Source organism: Cupressus sempervirens, chromosome 6, assembly GCF_028749045.1.
Source record: "Cupressus sempervirens isolate cs-2001-9-10 chromosome 6, ASM2874904v1, whole genome shotgun sequence".
NCBI lineage: Eukaryota > Viridiplantae > Streptophyta > Pinopsida > Cupressales > Cupressaceae > Cupressus > Cupressus sempervirens.
The window spans coordinates 380,466,919-380,482,217 of record NC_143123.1 but is presented as its reverse complement, the minus strand read 5'-3'; the positions used below and the strand labels follow the sequence as shown (position 1 = coordinate 380,482,217).

The window sequence follows — 15,299 nt, the reverse complement described above, 5'->3', positions numbered from 1 at the left end:
AATGGAAGGACATGTTTGATTCTACTATTAAGCTTAATGAATGTTTAGACCTTCAATGGATGAAAAGAGCAAGTTGGAACTTAAAAAGAAGTCGTCAAATTTGATGTGATGGAAAAGTATTCAAAGATATAAGAGTGAGAATTTTACATTGTGGGGGTAATAATAACCAATGTTTCATTCCCACTTGAACCATCTTTAGTAAGGAGATGTTTCATGACCCTCATGGGCAGATATGTACTCGTTTGAGGATGTTCTTGCCGGTAAAGAAGGTTGGTACCTTACACATGCTATCAAATATTGTGTAAACGAGAATTCATTAGTCATTTCATGTTTAGGATTAAAGTGAGGATCTTGAAATGAATATCTTTAATGATTGAGATTATGAGTATCCTTCTATATTAAGAGGGAGTATGACACTTCTTTGAAGGCAACACAGGAGTTTAGAAGATTAATACTCAGAGGGAGTCTAAAAATACATGTGTGTGATTCTATGATTTTGATAGGCCTAGTCTTGAGTGCATCATGAGGAAGTATTGACTTATCACTAGAAAATCAAAATTAATATAAGATTCAAAGTGAGTTCGATAGGCATCCTTGGGTGAAGAGAGTTTCTGATGAAGTAACTATAGGACCTAACTTCCCAGGGTCATTGTTTAGAAAGAGAAATTTTGAGATGCAATCCCTTGTGGATGATATCTTCTCTATGAGAAGTTCTAAGTGAAATTCCTTGTAATGTACTCTCCTCTATAAGAGAGAAGTCTCAGGTGAAAATCCTTGTTCCACCCTCTGGTAGCAGCTATGGTGGTTAATGGTGGATATCATGTTAGTTACTACATGATGCTGTTATGATATGCAATGAAAGGTGATGATCTTTTATTGACATATATAAACAGAAGGTAGCCATTATAAGATGACGATCTTATAAATGGTAGACCTGCTATCATGACAGACTTCATTAAATTATTGTCTTAGAGTGCTGGAAATCATGATAACGAATAGACAAAAGGTAACCATTATAAGGTGGCGATCTAATAAATGATAGACATGTTATCATGGTTCTTTGGGCCAGATTTTGCCAAACACCATGATAACCAACTTGTTATGGTTCTTTGGGCCGGATCTTGCTAGACAACATATAGACCACACTTAAGGTGGTGTTTTTAAAAGTTATGGAAATTACTTCAATTGTGTGTTATAAAAGGTGAGAAATTTAGCCTCATGGTGAATTGAATATCATACTGAGATGATATCTCTTCTTATTCTTGAGAGCATAAAGTGTTGTATAAATCCTCCCTAGCTAAGAGGGAGTGTTAAGGTTGTAGCTTCTGTAGGATTGATTTTATCATGAGATACCTTGTTGATGGTAAATCATCTTTAAGATAAATATCTTATATATATTATATATGTAATATAATAATATATTATATATATTATACATTATATGTTATTATATAATAATATAATAATATATTATATATTATTATATAATGATATAATAATATAATAATATATTATATATTATTATATAATGATATAATAACATATTATATATATGCTTAAAGATAAGTTATACATATGGTTATTTATATTATTAATATATATTAACTAATGATGATTAACTATAGAGACATGTCTCCTCTCATATTTATGAGTAGTGAAATCTACATTTGGAAGACATCAATCACATTGACAATGTTAGTACATTTGCAGAAAATGATCCATGCTACTTAACACTACGTACCCTGGGGACACGTCCTTGCCCGAAAAGCCAAGGTTTTCGAGACGGGGACGTCTCTAGGACGGGGGACGGGTATAGACGTCCCCCACTATCCCCAATTAGGCAAAAAATGCAGGGGACGTCCCTGGTACGTGGTGACTTCTGGGAGAAAGGGGATGTCCAAAAGTCCCATAACTGTACCAGAGACGACTGATCGTCCCTTTTTTTGTGAAGCTTAAATTTTTTTTTAAAACAAAAAACTTCATTTTGTTTGTGTCTACTTGGTCATCCAGTGGGCTCCGCCCCTCCAAATGCCCTAAAAGGTCAAAGAAGGCCACATTGTGGTTGTTTTGTGATTTGTTGGGTTTTGCCCATGAAGTTGGAGTGTGTTGCAGCTGGCTGGGGTTTTCATTTTGCAAGAAGAGGAGGTGATTTTTTTTGCTTCCAAGAGCTTGAGCAACAGTCTGACTCATTTTTCTATATTTTGTTTTCTATGTTGAACTTGAACATGATGATAGAAACTTTATGGCAGCCCTCTAGCCTTCGAGCATATTTAGATTTCTAGATTTTTATGATATTGTTCACTGCTAAACTTTTATTTAAATATTTTTGTTGACATATTGATATGCATATGGACAATTAAGTACTAAAATCAGTTATTATTTCCTAGATGGCATTCAAATGGTGTATATTAAGGTTCTATAATGTTTAAATGACATGCTTTGTGCTTAGTTTCATACGAATGACATGTATATTTGCAAATTTCAATGTATATTTTAAAATTTCCACATATATATATAATAGCCGTCCCCCTTAGTCCCCAAAATCACCAAAAAAATTTGCCATCCTAGAAACTTGTCTCGTTGTCCTCAGCTGTCCCCGTCCCAGATACTCGGGGGAACATAGGTAAATTAGCTTATACTCACTGCTTCTTACTTTTTAACTTGTTTCTTGTCCTTTGTCTTATCCAGCCAGGACATATCCTCATTGTTGTATGCTTTTACATTCCACACTGATGAAGGCTGTAAACATACAGTTTTATCAGAATTCTCCTTTGCTTCCTTTGCTGTTCTTGTGTGCTTGTTTCTTACTTTATGCTCAGTTTAAAGTGAATCACATCAAAGTCGGAAAAATGATGATATTTTGCAAACAACAAAAAATGAATGATTTTAAAAATCTACCAGAATCATTATGGAATAACTATAGTAGCATTAGAGATGCAAGACTGTATTGACTTGCTATTTTAGTGAATTCCAGTATTTTTCTTAAGTTTAATAAGGGGATCTTGAAGGCATTATGAAGTGAGCTCTAGGAGAAGATATAATGCATTATTGACAAGAAATGTCTGCAATTGTTTAGCTAGAGATTTTAGACCAAAGCACCACTCTTTAGTTTCTGTGGATTAATATGTTGTCTTTGATAAACACACCTTGTTTTTTATAAATTTGATTTTATCCTGTTACTATGTTTTCAATGCATTAGCTTGGATCCTACGATTAGATAGTTGAACATCTTGCTGAGGCACATGGAAGTGTTAAGTTTCTTCATTGCTGCCACAAAGTGAACCACTAAATTAAACATTATATGCACTTGAATATTGTGCATGATGTTGGTCCGTTCTTGTAGTTCTTTAACATCATGCTTGAATTTATGAGGAGTGAGACAATATCGTTGTTTTGGATGTTCACAGGGCTGATTATAGTCCCACCCATGACTTACTAGAACAGGAATTTTCGCTCAAAGGATGTAGGTTTCGGCGTAAAGATCTAGAGGTAACTCTGCTTACAATAGTACTGGTTTTCCAGTATCATATAGTCTTCTCATTTAATTTTAGCCATTTTTAGAAGAAATCAAATTTAATTGAAGTGCTTGTTGTTTGCTCATTTAAAAAGATGTTTGCAATTGGCATTGATGTCTCGTGATTAGGATAGTCCTTATAGTTGCAGTATTACTTTAACTTGGATAGCACCAATAAACAAGTCTTATACTGATAGAAAATGAACTTGTATGATTAAAAATGGAAATTCATCAGTTGTGTGTCATTTATCAAATACAAAGGGCTGTCTTATCTCTATCTTGCAGAAAGGAGAATATTTACATGCATTGGGTTTCTTCTGTGCATATAACTGATTAAATTATTGACAATTACAACTTAGATATAATTATAACTATTGTGGATGCTCTGAATGAACTAATATCACCTTTGATGTTCAGTACAATTTCTCAGGAAGTAAATTTTGACCAAATCAAGGCTTACTTATTTGGGGCACCATTGCAAGAAATAAGTGCGATAATGGTTAAAGTGAAAAGATGCAATACTGTTATGAGGTTAATGTATTCGTAGATCTGTCGCTCAAATTTTTAGTGGTATAATTACCCTCCAAAATTATTCAGAACTTAACAAAGCATCTTATTTACAGCCTCTGTAGGCTTGAAATTGGATTTTATGAAGTCAATCTCTTAGGTTTAAAACAAGAAAAACTCAGAAAATTAAAAATCTATACAATATTTGTTAAAATGAGAAATATTGTTTTCCCCCTTTGTCTCATGGCAGATATAGTGCATAAAGATTAGAATTACACGGTACATAAAAAAAATCACCTAAGAATATTTAAAAGTAAACTGTTAAACAAAAGGATGGTCCTAAAATATAAGTATATACTAAGTTTGTCATGGAGCACAACTTAAGGGCTAGTCCATGTTAATAATTTAAAATCTCATTAGGGTATATAAAATAAATTTAAAGGGAAGTCTATAACAAATCTATTCGAAGAAGAAAGAAAACTTTAAATGTCTTGGTCTCAACCCTAAACTAGATTTTTCCAAACTCATTATGCTTTAAAATTCACGGCTATTAAGTGGAAAAATGAGTAAAAAACATGATAAATAAATAAAAAAATACATTTTAAAATCACACAACTTAAGGGCTAGTCCATGTTAATAATTTAAAATCTCATTAAGGTATATAAAATAAATTTAAAGGGAAGTCTATAACAAATCTATTTGAAGAAGAAAGAAAACTTTAAATGTCTTGGTCTCAACCCTAAACTAGATTTTTCTAAACTCATTATGCTTTAAAATTCATGGCTATTAAGTGCAAAAATGAGTAAAAAATATGATAAATAAATAAAGAAATAAATTAAAAAATATGTATATAAGGAGACTTCATCTCCAATGTTTAATATTAAAATATCAAACTATCAAGTTGTATAAATGTTATATATATATAGATAAGGAGACTTCATCTCCAATGTTTAATATTAAAATATCAAACTATCAATTTGTATAAATGTTACATCCCAAATTTTTGCTACATCAAGTAATATTCTAGCCATTGGAAAATTTCATGTGAAGTTAGTCGTTCGGTAAATTTGTTGAGAATAATGGTTCATGTGAAATTGGCTTTATTGATAAAGTTTTTGAGATATTTTGATACATATGAAATAGAATTCGGTTACTAGTTAATATGTCATGTGGCATGTTAGTTAGCCGTTTAGATGAATTTGAAAAACTGAATATCTTAGAAAATTTGAATGATCATGTGATGTTTTTATTATCTCAAATTTGCTGGAAATATGCTATTACCTGGAACCATTTCCATTTTGCAAGTGCACGACAACGAGGGGAAGTGTTGCCAAAATGAGAGTTAGGAAGGGGACACCCAAATCCATCATCAAGCCATCAGGTATGAACTTAACCACCGGGACCAAGGACTAAAATGACTAAGCAACATTATAGAAACATTACCAAAAACTTAAAAAGGATTGCCATGAGCTATTCTAATAAAAAATAGAAACATTATAAAGAACTTAAGAATATTATTACCTTCATTGTGTATTGATCTCTATGCACCTTGCAAGCTATCATGTCTTAGTATAGTAATATCTCGTCTATACTCATACTTGTGTAGGTATGAAATATGTACGTATGTATACACATATACATATATGTATGCAAATTTATCATTAGCATATACATATATATGTATGTATACCTACATATCTTATTACTCAGGCAAGCATGAGTATATGGGAAATGATGTTATTATACCAAGACATGTGTTAGACATATGTTTGCCACCCTTGCTTTTATATCTTCTTGACTCGCACATGGTCATTTATTTACTTGTTTGATCAACCACTTTGTATTTGTATCTGCCACCAGATGGCATCGAACTATAACATTTCTTTTGAATTTAAAAGTCTTGCAACATCACTTGCCACTTCATCTTGGCGTAATTGAGTATGCCATGGGCCCTCTATCTTTCTTGGCCGCTTCTTTATTTGAAAATATATACCCTCTGTCATATTGAGTGACGTTCACTTCTTCTCTTTCATATTGTTTCCGCACCACAGTTCCTTTTGGATTATTTGTTTGTTTCTACTCAATACTGATCAAGACTTGATATTGTTGCTTCTGCTTGAACCCAAGAGGGTAGATATAAACAACAATAGAGCTCTATTCATTCGGAGTTTTTGATTCAAATTTGTATCATGCTTTGGATACCATAGAAAGATTGGAGCTTGGGCACCATCGAAAATTGTATAAAGTCGTGCCAACCAAATTAGGCCATGCTCCTTGTTTTATTTACAATTTATCCCATCTATTGTTTAATATATGAGCTTGTGCATATTGCTTAAAGCCGGCCATGCCATTTAATCTGTAAGCTAGAGCCAAATGAATTGACTCTCCAAGCTCTATGTTGTTTCGATATGCTATGCCTTTGGTACAACTTTTAAAAAATTGTCATGTTTGATTTTTGACAAGCTGCACGTTGATGAATTATATTAATCCAAGTATATCATATTTGAGGCATGTATCGGTTCCATCCAAGGATATAATCAATATATCCTTGGATAGGATACTGCCCATATGTTTGAATTATTGATCAGAATGAAAGAGGGATCGATTTATAATACCATAGACTGAATCAGGCAAGAGAAATGACAACTGTATAAGCAATCAGAAAATAGAAAGCATATAATGAAACTCCCATGCGTGAAGAAACAATATGGTCGAGATCCGAGGGGAGAGTGGGAATAATTCCTGCAATGACAGAACATATATTACATCAGTAATAACATTTATAAAAGCAACAACCAAAATAGCTCATGGAAATCCTTGTATGAAATTTCTTGTTGTCAAGTCGAGCGGTGGGTGATCAGGCATCTAAGTTGCCCATCTGAAATCCTTGGCCAAGGTAGTTAATAGCGTTTGCCACCATGATCACCAGAGGTTAGGGTGCTAGCAATTGAAAGATAGGCTGGTTAGAATGTGTCCACAGTCTCAACAATTGACTAGTGTACACTCTAAGACTTGGATGCTCAGTGGATGGATAAGGATGTCCCAATTCAACTCCCAGGGTAGGGAGGGCCTTTCTCATTGGAGATTGTGAGGGGATACTAAGGGTCCGCAGTTGGGAGGTTAAGCCCATGGCAATGCTTCTCCTCTCTTCTAGATGCCAAGGCTTGTACAATTCAGCGCCACCTACTGCTTTTATTTTGATAATCCTTTTTATGTTCCATTTGAACTTCCTTGTTAAAATATGCTGTTTTCCTTAGAATATTTCAGACTTGAAATGGTAGTTAATAACTAAATGTCATGTGAGATGGTAGTTAGATGGTTGTTAATTTCTAATTATTTGCAAATCTAGAATATAGTTAGCTCGTATTTCCTTTTTATGTGAAGTAGTTGAGTAACTGACTTAATTGTATCTCTATTCATTCGGTCAAGAATACGATCTGATTTCCTTATTTAAGAATCAATTAGTTTCTGAATTTTTAGCATGTTACAATAACATACATACATATACATATATATGTATGTATGTTATACAACTTAATAGTTTGATATTTTAATACTAAACAATGGAGATGAAGTCTCCTAATAGATGAGTGCAAGATGATGTTTTTAAACGAAACATTGATTAACGGAATACAAAAAAGGAAACTAACTAATTAAACTAAAGCTACCAAAGATGACCATTAGAAACATTACTGTAGACACAATTTTTTTGATTAAGTTGTCGTCTTATCAATTTCAATTTCTAGGTGAATCCATTAAGGACATACGTTTAAGCACCCATCCTCTCATCCTTTTGGCAATCATTATCATTTGCATTGTAGCATAGCATCCATTCTAGCAATTTAGTGATCTTGGCTTTTTCGCTTGTTTGCATTCTAGTTCTAGTTCAATCTTGCATTTACATCTATCTTTGCATCTTTGTTCATCTTTTGATCATTCATTTCTTGAATCTCCATTCTTAATAGTTACTTCTTTATGTGCTTTTGAGAGAATTTATTATTAAGCACAAGACCTTCACAGATAGGAGGGCAATGGATTGAGGGTTCTTTAAAAGCATCTGTGTATTTATTTAATTTATGTTATGCATGTGTTTTTATCTAGAATGCACCCATTGTTGGATGTTGGAAGGATTTGAAAAGACAAATCCTTATTTCCTCCATCTACATTTGGCATGCCTAATGGGACAAACATTGAAGACAAAATGAAGGATTTTAGACCCTTTTACTTGCAACTAGTTAATAAAAGATCCACAACGACACCGAAACCTGAAGCTACAAATGGTTATTTTTGGGATGAGCATAGAGCATTAAGGCAAGATATAGACATTATCAAGAACAAAAAGACATTATCTCCTAAGTTTTCTCTCGAGGACATTTCTCCCTACCATTTTGGCCCATACTGATGCCATATTTTCCTAGTAATTTGGAATTACCAAAACTTGACAAATATAAAGGAGAAGGGTACCCTAGGGACCACTAAATAATTTTTGCACCGCTACTTAGAATTCGCACATGATGAAACATATTTTACTTGACTTTTTCAGCGTAGTCTTGGAGGAAGTGCCACGAAATGATTTTTATGATTACCTCTTATCGAATCTTTTCAAGAACTAACATATAAGTTTGTTGCAAAGTATGCATATAATTGTGAATGTGAAGTTAATCTAACTGATCTACAGAATAGCACACAAAAACAAGGAGAAGAAAATGGTGATGTTTGATGAAAAGGGCACCCTTCAACATTCCAAAAAAATTTTGATTGACCTAATACCACACAAAAACAAGGAGAATCCTTTTTGTCGTTTTTACGAAGATGGCGACATTTGACCAAAAGAGCACCCTACAACATTCCAAAGAAACACTTGATTGACCTATTTTGTCACAATTTGTCCAAGGAATTGACAAAAGAACTCCGTTGTAAGTGCTTGGATGACTTTGAGGATGTAATAGAGACGAGAGTAAGAATTGAACAAACTCTCATTGATGACAATATCATCAAGATAATTAATGATACAAACTATAAACCCAGTTCAAGTTCAAACAACAAGAAGAAGACAAAAATAACTAAAACATTATCATTTGTTTACAACCTTTGAGGTTCATCTTTTGTCAAGAAAAGGTAAAACAAAAGAGCTTCCCTAACCGAAACTTTTCACCATTAGGGCAATCACTTGAGTTAGCATTGAAGGACCTCCTTAAGAATGATCTCATAACATTACCTGAAATAGCAGTATAATCTGCAAGTCAAATCCCCATGGTGGAACAACAAACATTTTTGTAAATATCATAGACATAGGGAAACAAGACTAATAATTGCAATAAGCTTTGACATGTGATAGAAGACTTTATTGATAGTGGAAAAATTGCTATTGATGGGCACAATCCTCTTGGTATCTTTGATGTGAGACGTTTAAAAATCTCTTTGTAATTGTTACTCCTAATTACATTAGTGTTGTCATTAGCGCAAAGCTATGTCATAATGGATTCAAGAATCAAGTCAGTAAGTGTGAAAGAGACCAAGAACTATTGGTTGGTACGAGGAAAGCCATGTTGGTGAAGCAAGTCAGAGTAATAAGAAGTCATTTGGTGAATACGATAAAGAATAGGTTGGTGAACAATACTGGCAGAAAGATTACCGAACATGAATAGTTACCAAGTAGTATGCTAACCTATCATAATGATATCGAGCACAATGGTTACCGAGGACATGTATCGAGCAAATGAACAAGGCAATCGAGGGACACGGGATGAACCTAAATGTTTGAGAATTTGCAACATGTTAAGTGATTGGAACCTACTGTGTAGGAAAACGGTTTGCGAAGATCGAGGAAAATGTTAGGCAAGATTTATTGAGAATGAAACCAGATTGTATAGGATCCCAATGAAAGGATTGAACCAATGATATTAAAGAATACATTTTTTGGAAGATGTAGATAAATGTGGATCGTAGATCCAATTTGCCGAGCATTGTAGAAAGATCCAAACCCTCATTAGGTCAAGCTACGAAGCCGTATATAAGTATTGATCGAGAAGAGATAAAAAAGAGCAAGTATGAGTGGAAAAGGAAGATAGAGAAGATAGTACTGCCGAGCAATAAAAGCAAATGAATTAGTGAAATCAGATAAGTGAAAGGTGAAGAAACAATACAGAACCTAGAGGATCTGATCAAGCATATAGGTAGATGCACTATACCAGATCATATATTGCAGGAATGCATTTTTTTTATTGTATTAATAAATCCCAAAGTGTGGGTAGGCCTTAATCAACTTTTATATTCTAAATGTCTTAACTGAGTGCATACTTAATGAGTGTTGCAAAATCCTTTCATAAGGTAGACTTTAATAGTTCTATGTAAGTACTTGATATACAGTGCTGATTACTCTTGATAAGGTAAGTCACCAGAAGTGACACAATATTATGCTCTAACCAAGCAACCTTTATGCTACAGTATTGAAGGATTCTGGGTTTCATCAACACTTCAGTTTTCCCACTATAGTATTGAGGAAAATGTTAGGTAAGATTTATTGTGAATGAAACCAGATTGTATAGGATCCCAATGAAAGGATTGAACCAATGATATTAAAGAATACATTTCTTGGAAGATGTAGATAAATGTGGATCGTAGATCCAATTTGCTGAGCATTGTAGAAAGATCCAAACCCTCATTAGGTCAAGCTATGAAACCGTATATAAGTATTGATCGAGAAGAGATAAAAAAGAGCAAGTATGAGTGGAAAAGGAAGATAGAGAAGATAGTACTACCGAGCAATACAAGCAAATGAATTATTGAAATCAGATAAGTGAAAGGTGAAGAAACAATATAGAGCCTAGAGGATCTGATCAAGCATATAGGTAGATGCACTATACCAGATCATATATTGTAGAGAATACATTTTGTTTGTTGTATTCATAAATCCCAAAGTGTGGGTAGCCCTTAATCAGCTTTTATATTGTAAATGTCTTAACCGAGTGCATACTTAATGAGTGTTACAAAATCCTATTATAAGGTAGACTTTAATAGTTCTTTGTAAGTACTTGATATACAGTGCTGATTACTCTTGACAAGGTAAGTCACCAGAAGTGACACAATATTATGCTCTAACCGAGCAACCTTTATGCTACAGTATTGAAGGATTCTGGGTTTCATCCCCTCTATAGTTTTCCCTCTAACCAAGGGTTTCTGCATGACCAAATTACTATTCAAATGTTATGATGTGTGTTATGTGTTTATTGTTGAAGTTATTTACTTTACTTTTATTTAGTTTGTGTATGTAAAATGAGTTTAGAAATTCAAGAGATAATTTGTCATTGAAGGTTAAAAGTTTTAGAAGGTTCTGATTTACCCCTCTCTCAGTACCTTAATTTTCCAACAATATGTATCAGAGCTACATCTCTTATTAAGGAGTTTAATCACTTGAGAGAAAAGATCCAAAGAGATGGAAAGCTACATATGAAAAGATGATTGAGAACTTGAACATGGAACTGAAAATTACAAAAGGTAAGATTGGTGAATTGAAAAAGAAGTTGAAGCATTCATTAAGCAAGCGAAAGAAATTAGCTCATCAACTGAAAGATACTAAAGATCAGGTTGAAGAACTTAAAGAACAATCTAAAGGAAGCATGTTTGATGAATTTGAAGCTGTTATATCAGATATGATGGAAAAGAACAAAACCCTAACTGATCAGGTAAAATTATTAAAGAAGGAACAAGAAGCTCAACCGGTAAGAATGTGTGAAGTCCTAGAACAAAAGAGACAAGAAAAAGATGACAAGAGAATGAAAGAAGATGAGAAAAGACAAATCAGTGCAAGATTGGATGAGAAAGATGTGGAAATATAGAGGTTAACACAAAATCACTATGATATGGTTAATTAGTTACTCGATGTGCTTTAAACTATTACACCATCTCCTAACCACATACTTCCTCTCAAGCATTTCCAATTCCTTCACTTTCCAACTATGAAAAATGTATCATTGAAATTATTATCATACAAACTATTAAAGCTATCAGGAATGTCACAATTTTTCTGCTTGTTACCACTACTATTTGGTAATGGTTGTCTATGTAAAGCTTTTCTTTTTGCATGTTTATTCAAAACTTCTGTGAACTGATTAGACTTGTCGGGAGAAATTTCCATCATTGTTGTTAATGTTTGGTAGCTTCTATCGGATAACTCTATGGTTATTCATATAATTATATATATATGTGATCTAATATTATGTGAGATATAAGCTTATATATATATATATATATATATATATATATATATATAACATAACATAATTAAGTTTGTATTATTAATTATCTATTTATTGAATAGACATGTCTATTCATTCACCCATGCTCAATATAAATGAGAGGATGTTGCATATGGAAAACATATACCTTGAACAGGCAATGCAAGTACATTTGCAGCGATCCGAGAAACATCAACATGGTATCAGAGCCACGTTACAGTTGTACTACATTACATTTCTCATCCTAAGAAAGTTTTTTCATTTCCATCATGGCAGATTATTTTTTCAAAAATTATAATGGTCTTTTGGTCCCAAGACTTTTGCTCAGTTATATCTTTGTTTTAGAAAATGTGAACAAAGCGTCTTTACCTTCTCTATCGACTTGGATTAATGGAAGAATTTTCCTTGGAAGAAATATTTGGAAATTTTGTTGTATGTGGAGAAATAAAAAAAATAAAATAAAATTCTCCCCTCTTGACTTTTGCTATGAAATTTAGGGAGATTCAGGAAAAAGTCGTGTGCGCAGTCTGTTTGAACTCATTTGAGATAGATGATGAAATAAGTGTGTAGTGTGTTTGGAGCGAATCAACTTTGATAGCCACAACGATAGATGAGACTATTGTATCGGGAGAGAAATAAATAAAAGAGTGAATATTAACAACGCATAGTCAAACGATGTGAGCATAAAATAAAAATAAAAATAGTGTGCAAACAAATTGAGACAAAGGAGGACAATCCACCGTTAACTAGTCACATGGAAGAGACATTACCCTAATTGATCAATCGAAATAGACAGTTTGACTTCCGAAAGATAACAGATGTGTGTTGAACACACTAAATGGAATTTATAGATGAAATCGGTAATCAAGGGGATAACAAGAGCCATGCTCAATCACCGCCTTGAGGAACCCATCATATCAAACGAATAATAAGGACAAGTGGAAAAGGCGTAAATTACAGCAAGATTGTTGAGACGTGAGTAGAGCGGGAGTTTAGAATCTCCTGCGCAACAACAATTATAATATTGCCTGTACTGTGACATGAATGCCACCAAGTCAACCATCACGTGGCAGAAGATCTTTACCATAATCACACATAATATTTTAACATATTACGAGGTGTGGTAAAGACTTCGGGTTTAAGGTAAACTTATAGAGGAGATGGATTTATATTTTGATATTTTGATAATGTCGGTATGTGAGAATAAATTTTCATTGACTAATACTACTATATAATTGATAATTATATTTATTTTTTTGCTACAATTTGAAAGATTAAATTCTTAGTGAAGTATTATATTATGAATAAAATTAAGTATTATGTTATCTTAATTTTTGAAAATATAAAATAAAGAGTTATGTTATAATCATTTATGTTGTTATTAGTAATATGCATGAATTAAATTACTAAACATCAAATTAATGTTATCATTCATATTTTATATCTCTATATGAGCTATTTGCCTCGATCTTTTTTCTCCGAGAATGTTCTTGCAGGAAAAAGAGGGAGATTAAGATTCAGAGAGAGAAGACTGAGGATGCTATTTGGTTAACCTTCAGTGAACTTGATTTTATTAATTGAGAGGGAGTACACCATATTGATATGGATTCCCTAGTGATCTATAAATTGTGACAGTCATGAGGACTATGATTCATAAATTATGACCATGTGATTTTAATGGGCCTACCCCTGTGTATTTCATGAAGAAGTGACGACTTCCAAATGATCATCACTTGTATTTGGGAGAAGTTGTTGTAAGGTGACGATCTTACAATCAACTTGTATCATTAGATCTAATAAATTGTGTAAATGGTGAATGTCTTGTATCTCAACATTCTGGGAGGCCATTACTCTTAGAGTACTTGGTGAATATTATTGATATTCTAGGAGGCCAATACTCTTGATATCAAATGTGATGTCTAAACGTTTTGAGTAAGTGATGAATATCTTTGATATTTCGGGAGGCCAATACTCTTGATATCAAATGTGATATCTAAATGTTTTGAGTAAGTGGTGAATATCATTAATATTCTGGGAGGCCAATACTCTTGATATCAAACGTGATATCTAAATGTTTTTGAGTAATTGGTGAATATCATTGATATTCTGGGAGGCCAATACTCTTGATATCAAATGTGATATCAAACCTTGTTTTTGAGTACTTGATGAATATTAGATGTCGATATTCTGGGAGATCAAGACTCTTGATATCAAATGTGATATCTTACCCTAAGTTTGAATAATTGATGAATATCATATGTCGATATTCTGGAGATCAATACTCTTGATATCGTATGCAATATTAAATTGTGGAAATCCTCTGAGATATTCTTATATTACCAATGGTGTAATATTTGTTTTGTGTTTATCCTCCCTTGCTAAGAGGGAGTGTTAATGTTTGGTAGCTTCTATCGGATAACTCTATGGTTATTCATATAATTATATATGTGATCTAATATTATGTGAGATATAAGCTTATTATTTTATATATATATATATAACATAATTAAGTTTGTATTATTAATTATCTATTTATTGAATAGACATGTCTATTCATTCACCCATGCTCAATATAAATGAGAGGATGTTGCATATGGAAAACATATACCTTGAACAGGCAATGCAAGTACATTTGCAGCGATCCGAGAAACATCAACAATTGTAATAACCCCAACCGGTTATAACTTCGTTAAACACCAAATTCTTTTATAATTCAGTTGTTTGACATTTCGTCAAACACTTTGCAAGCAAGATCTAATACCACTGTAATAACACCAACCGGTTATAACTTTCTTTTATAATTCAGTTGTTTGACATTTTGTTAAACACTTTGCAAGCAAGCTCCAATACCACTAAAATAAACCTTGTTCACTCTCAAACAATCTGTGCTGAAGAATTGATTTCTTTTTTTGTTCCTGAGATTTTGCAATTTATTGATACAACAATATAGCAACAAAATAGAAGATATTGCAATAATAATTTCAACTCAAATATTTGGATATTACATAGGGAATATATAGCTGAAAAATTTCAGATTTCAT

At 32.8% G+C, this 15,299-nt stretch overlaps 1 protein-coding gene across 2 annotated transcripts in view; it reads left to right on the top strand.

Moving 5' to 3' along the window:
- The window catches only part of LOC149552647 (uncharacterized), a 228,990-nt gene that overhangs the window by 28,612 nt on the left and 185,079 nt on the right, over positions 1-15,299 (top strand). For both annotated transcript variants that reach the window (XM_089788220.1, XM_089788221.1), the window contains exon 3: positions 3,408-3,489. In XM_089788220.1, the coding sequence (XP_089644346.1) occupies positions 3,408-3,489 (82 nt within the window). The remainder of the gene's footprint in view (positions 1-3,407; positions 3,490-15,299) is intronic.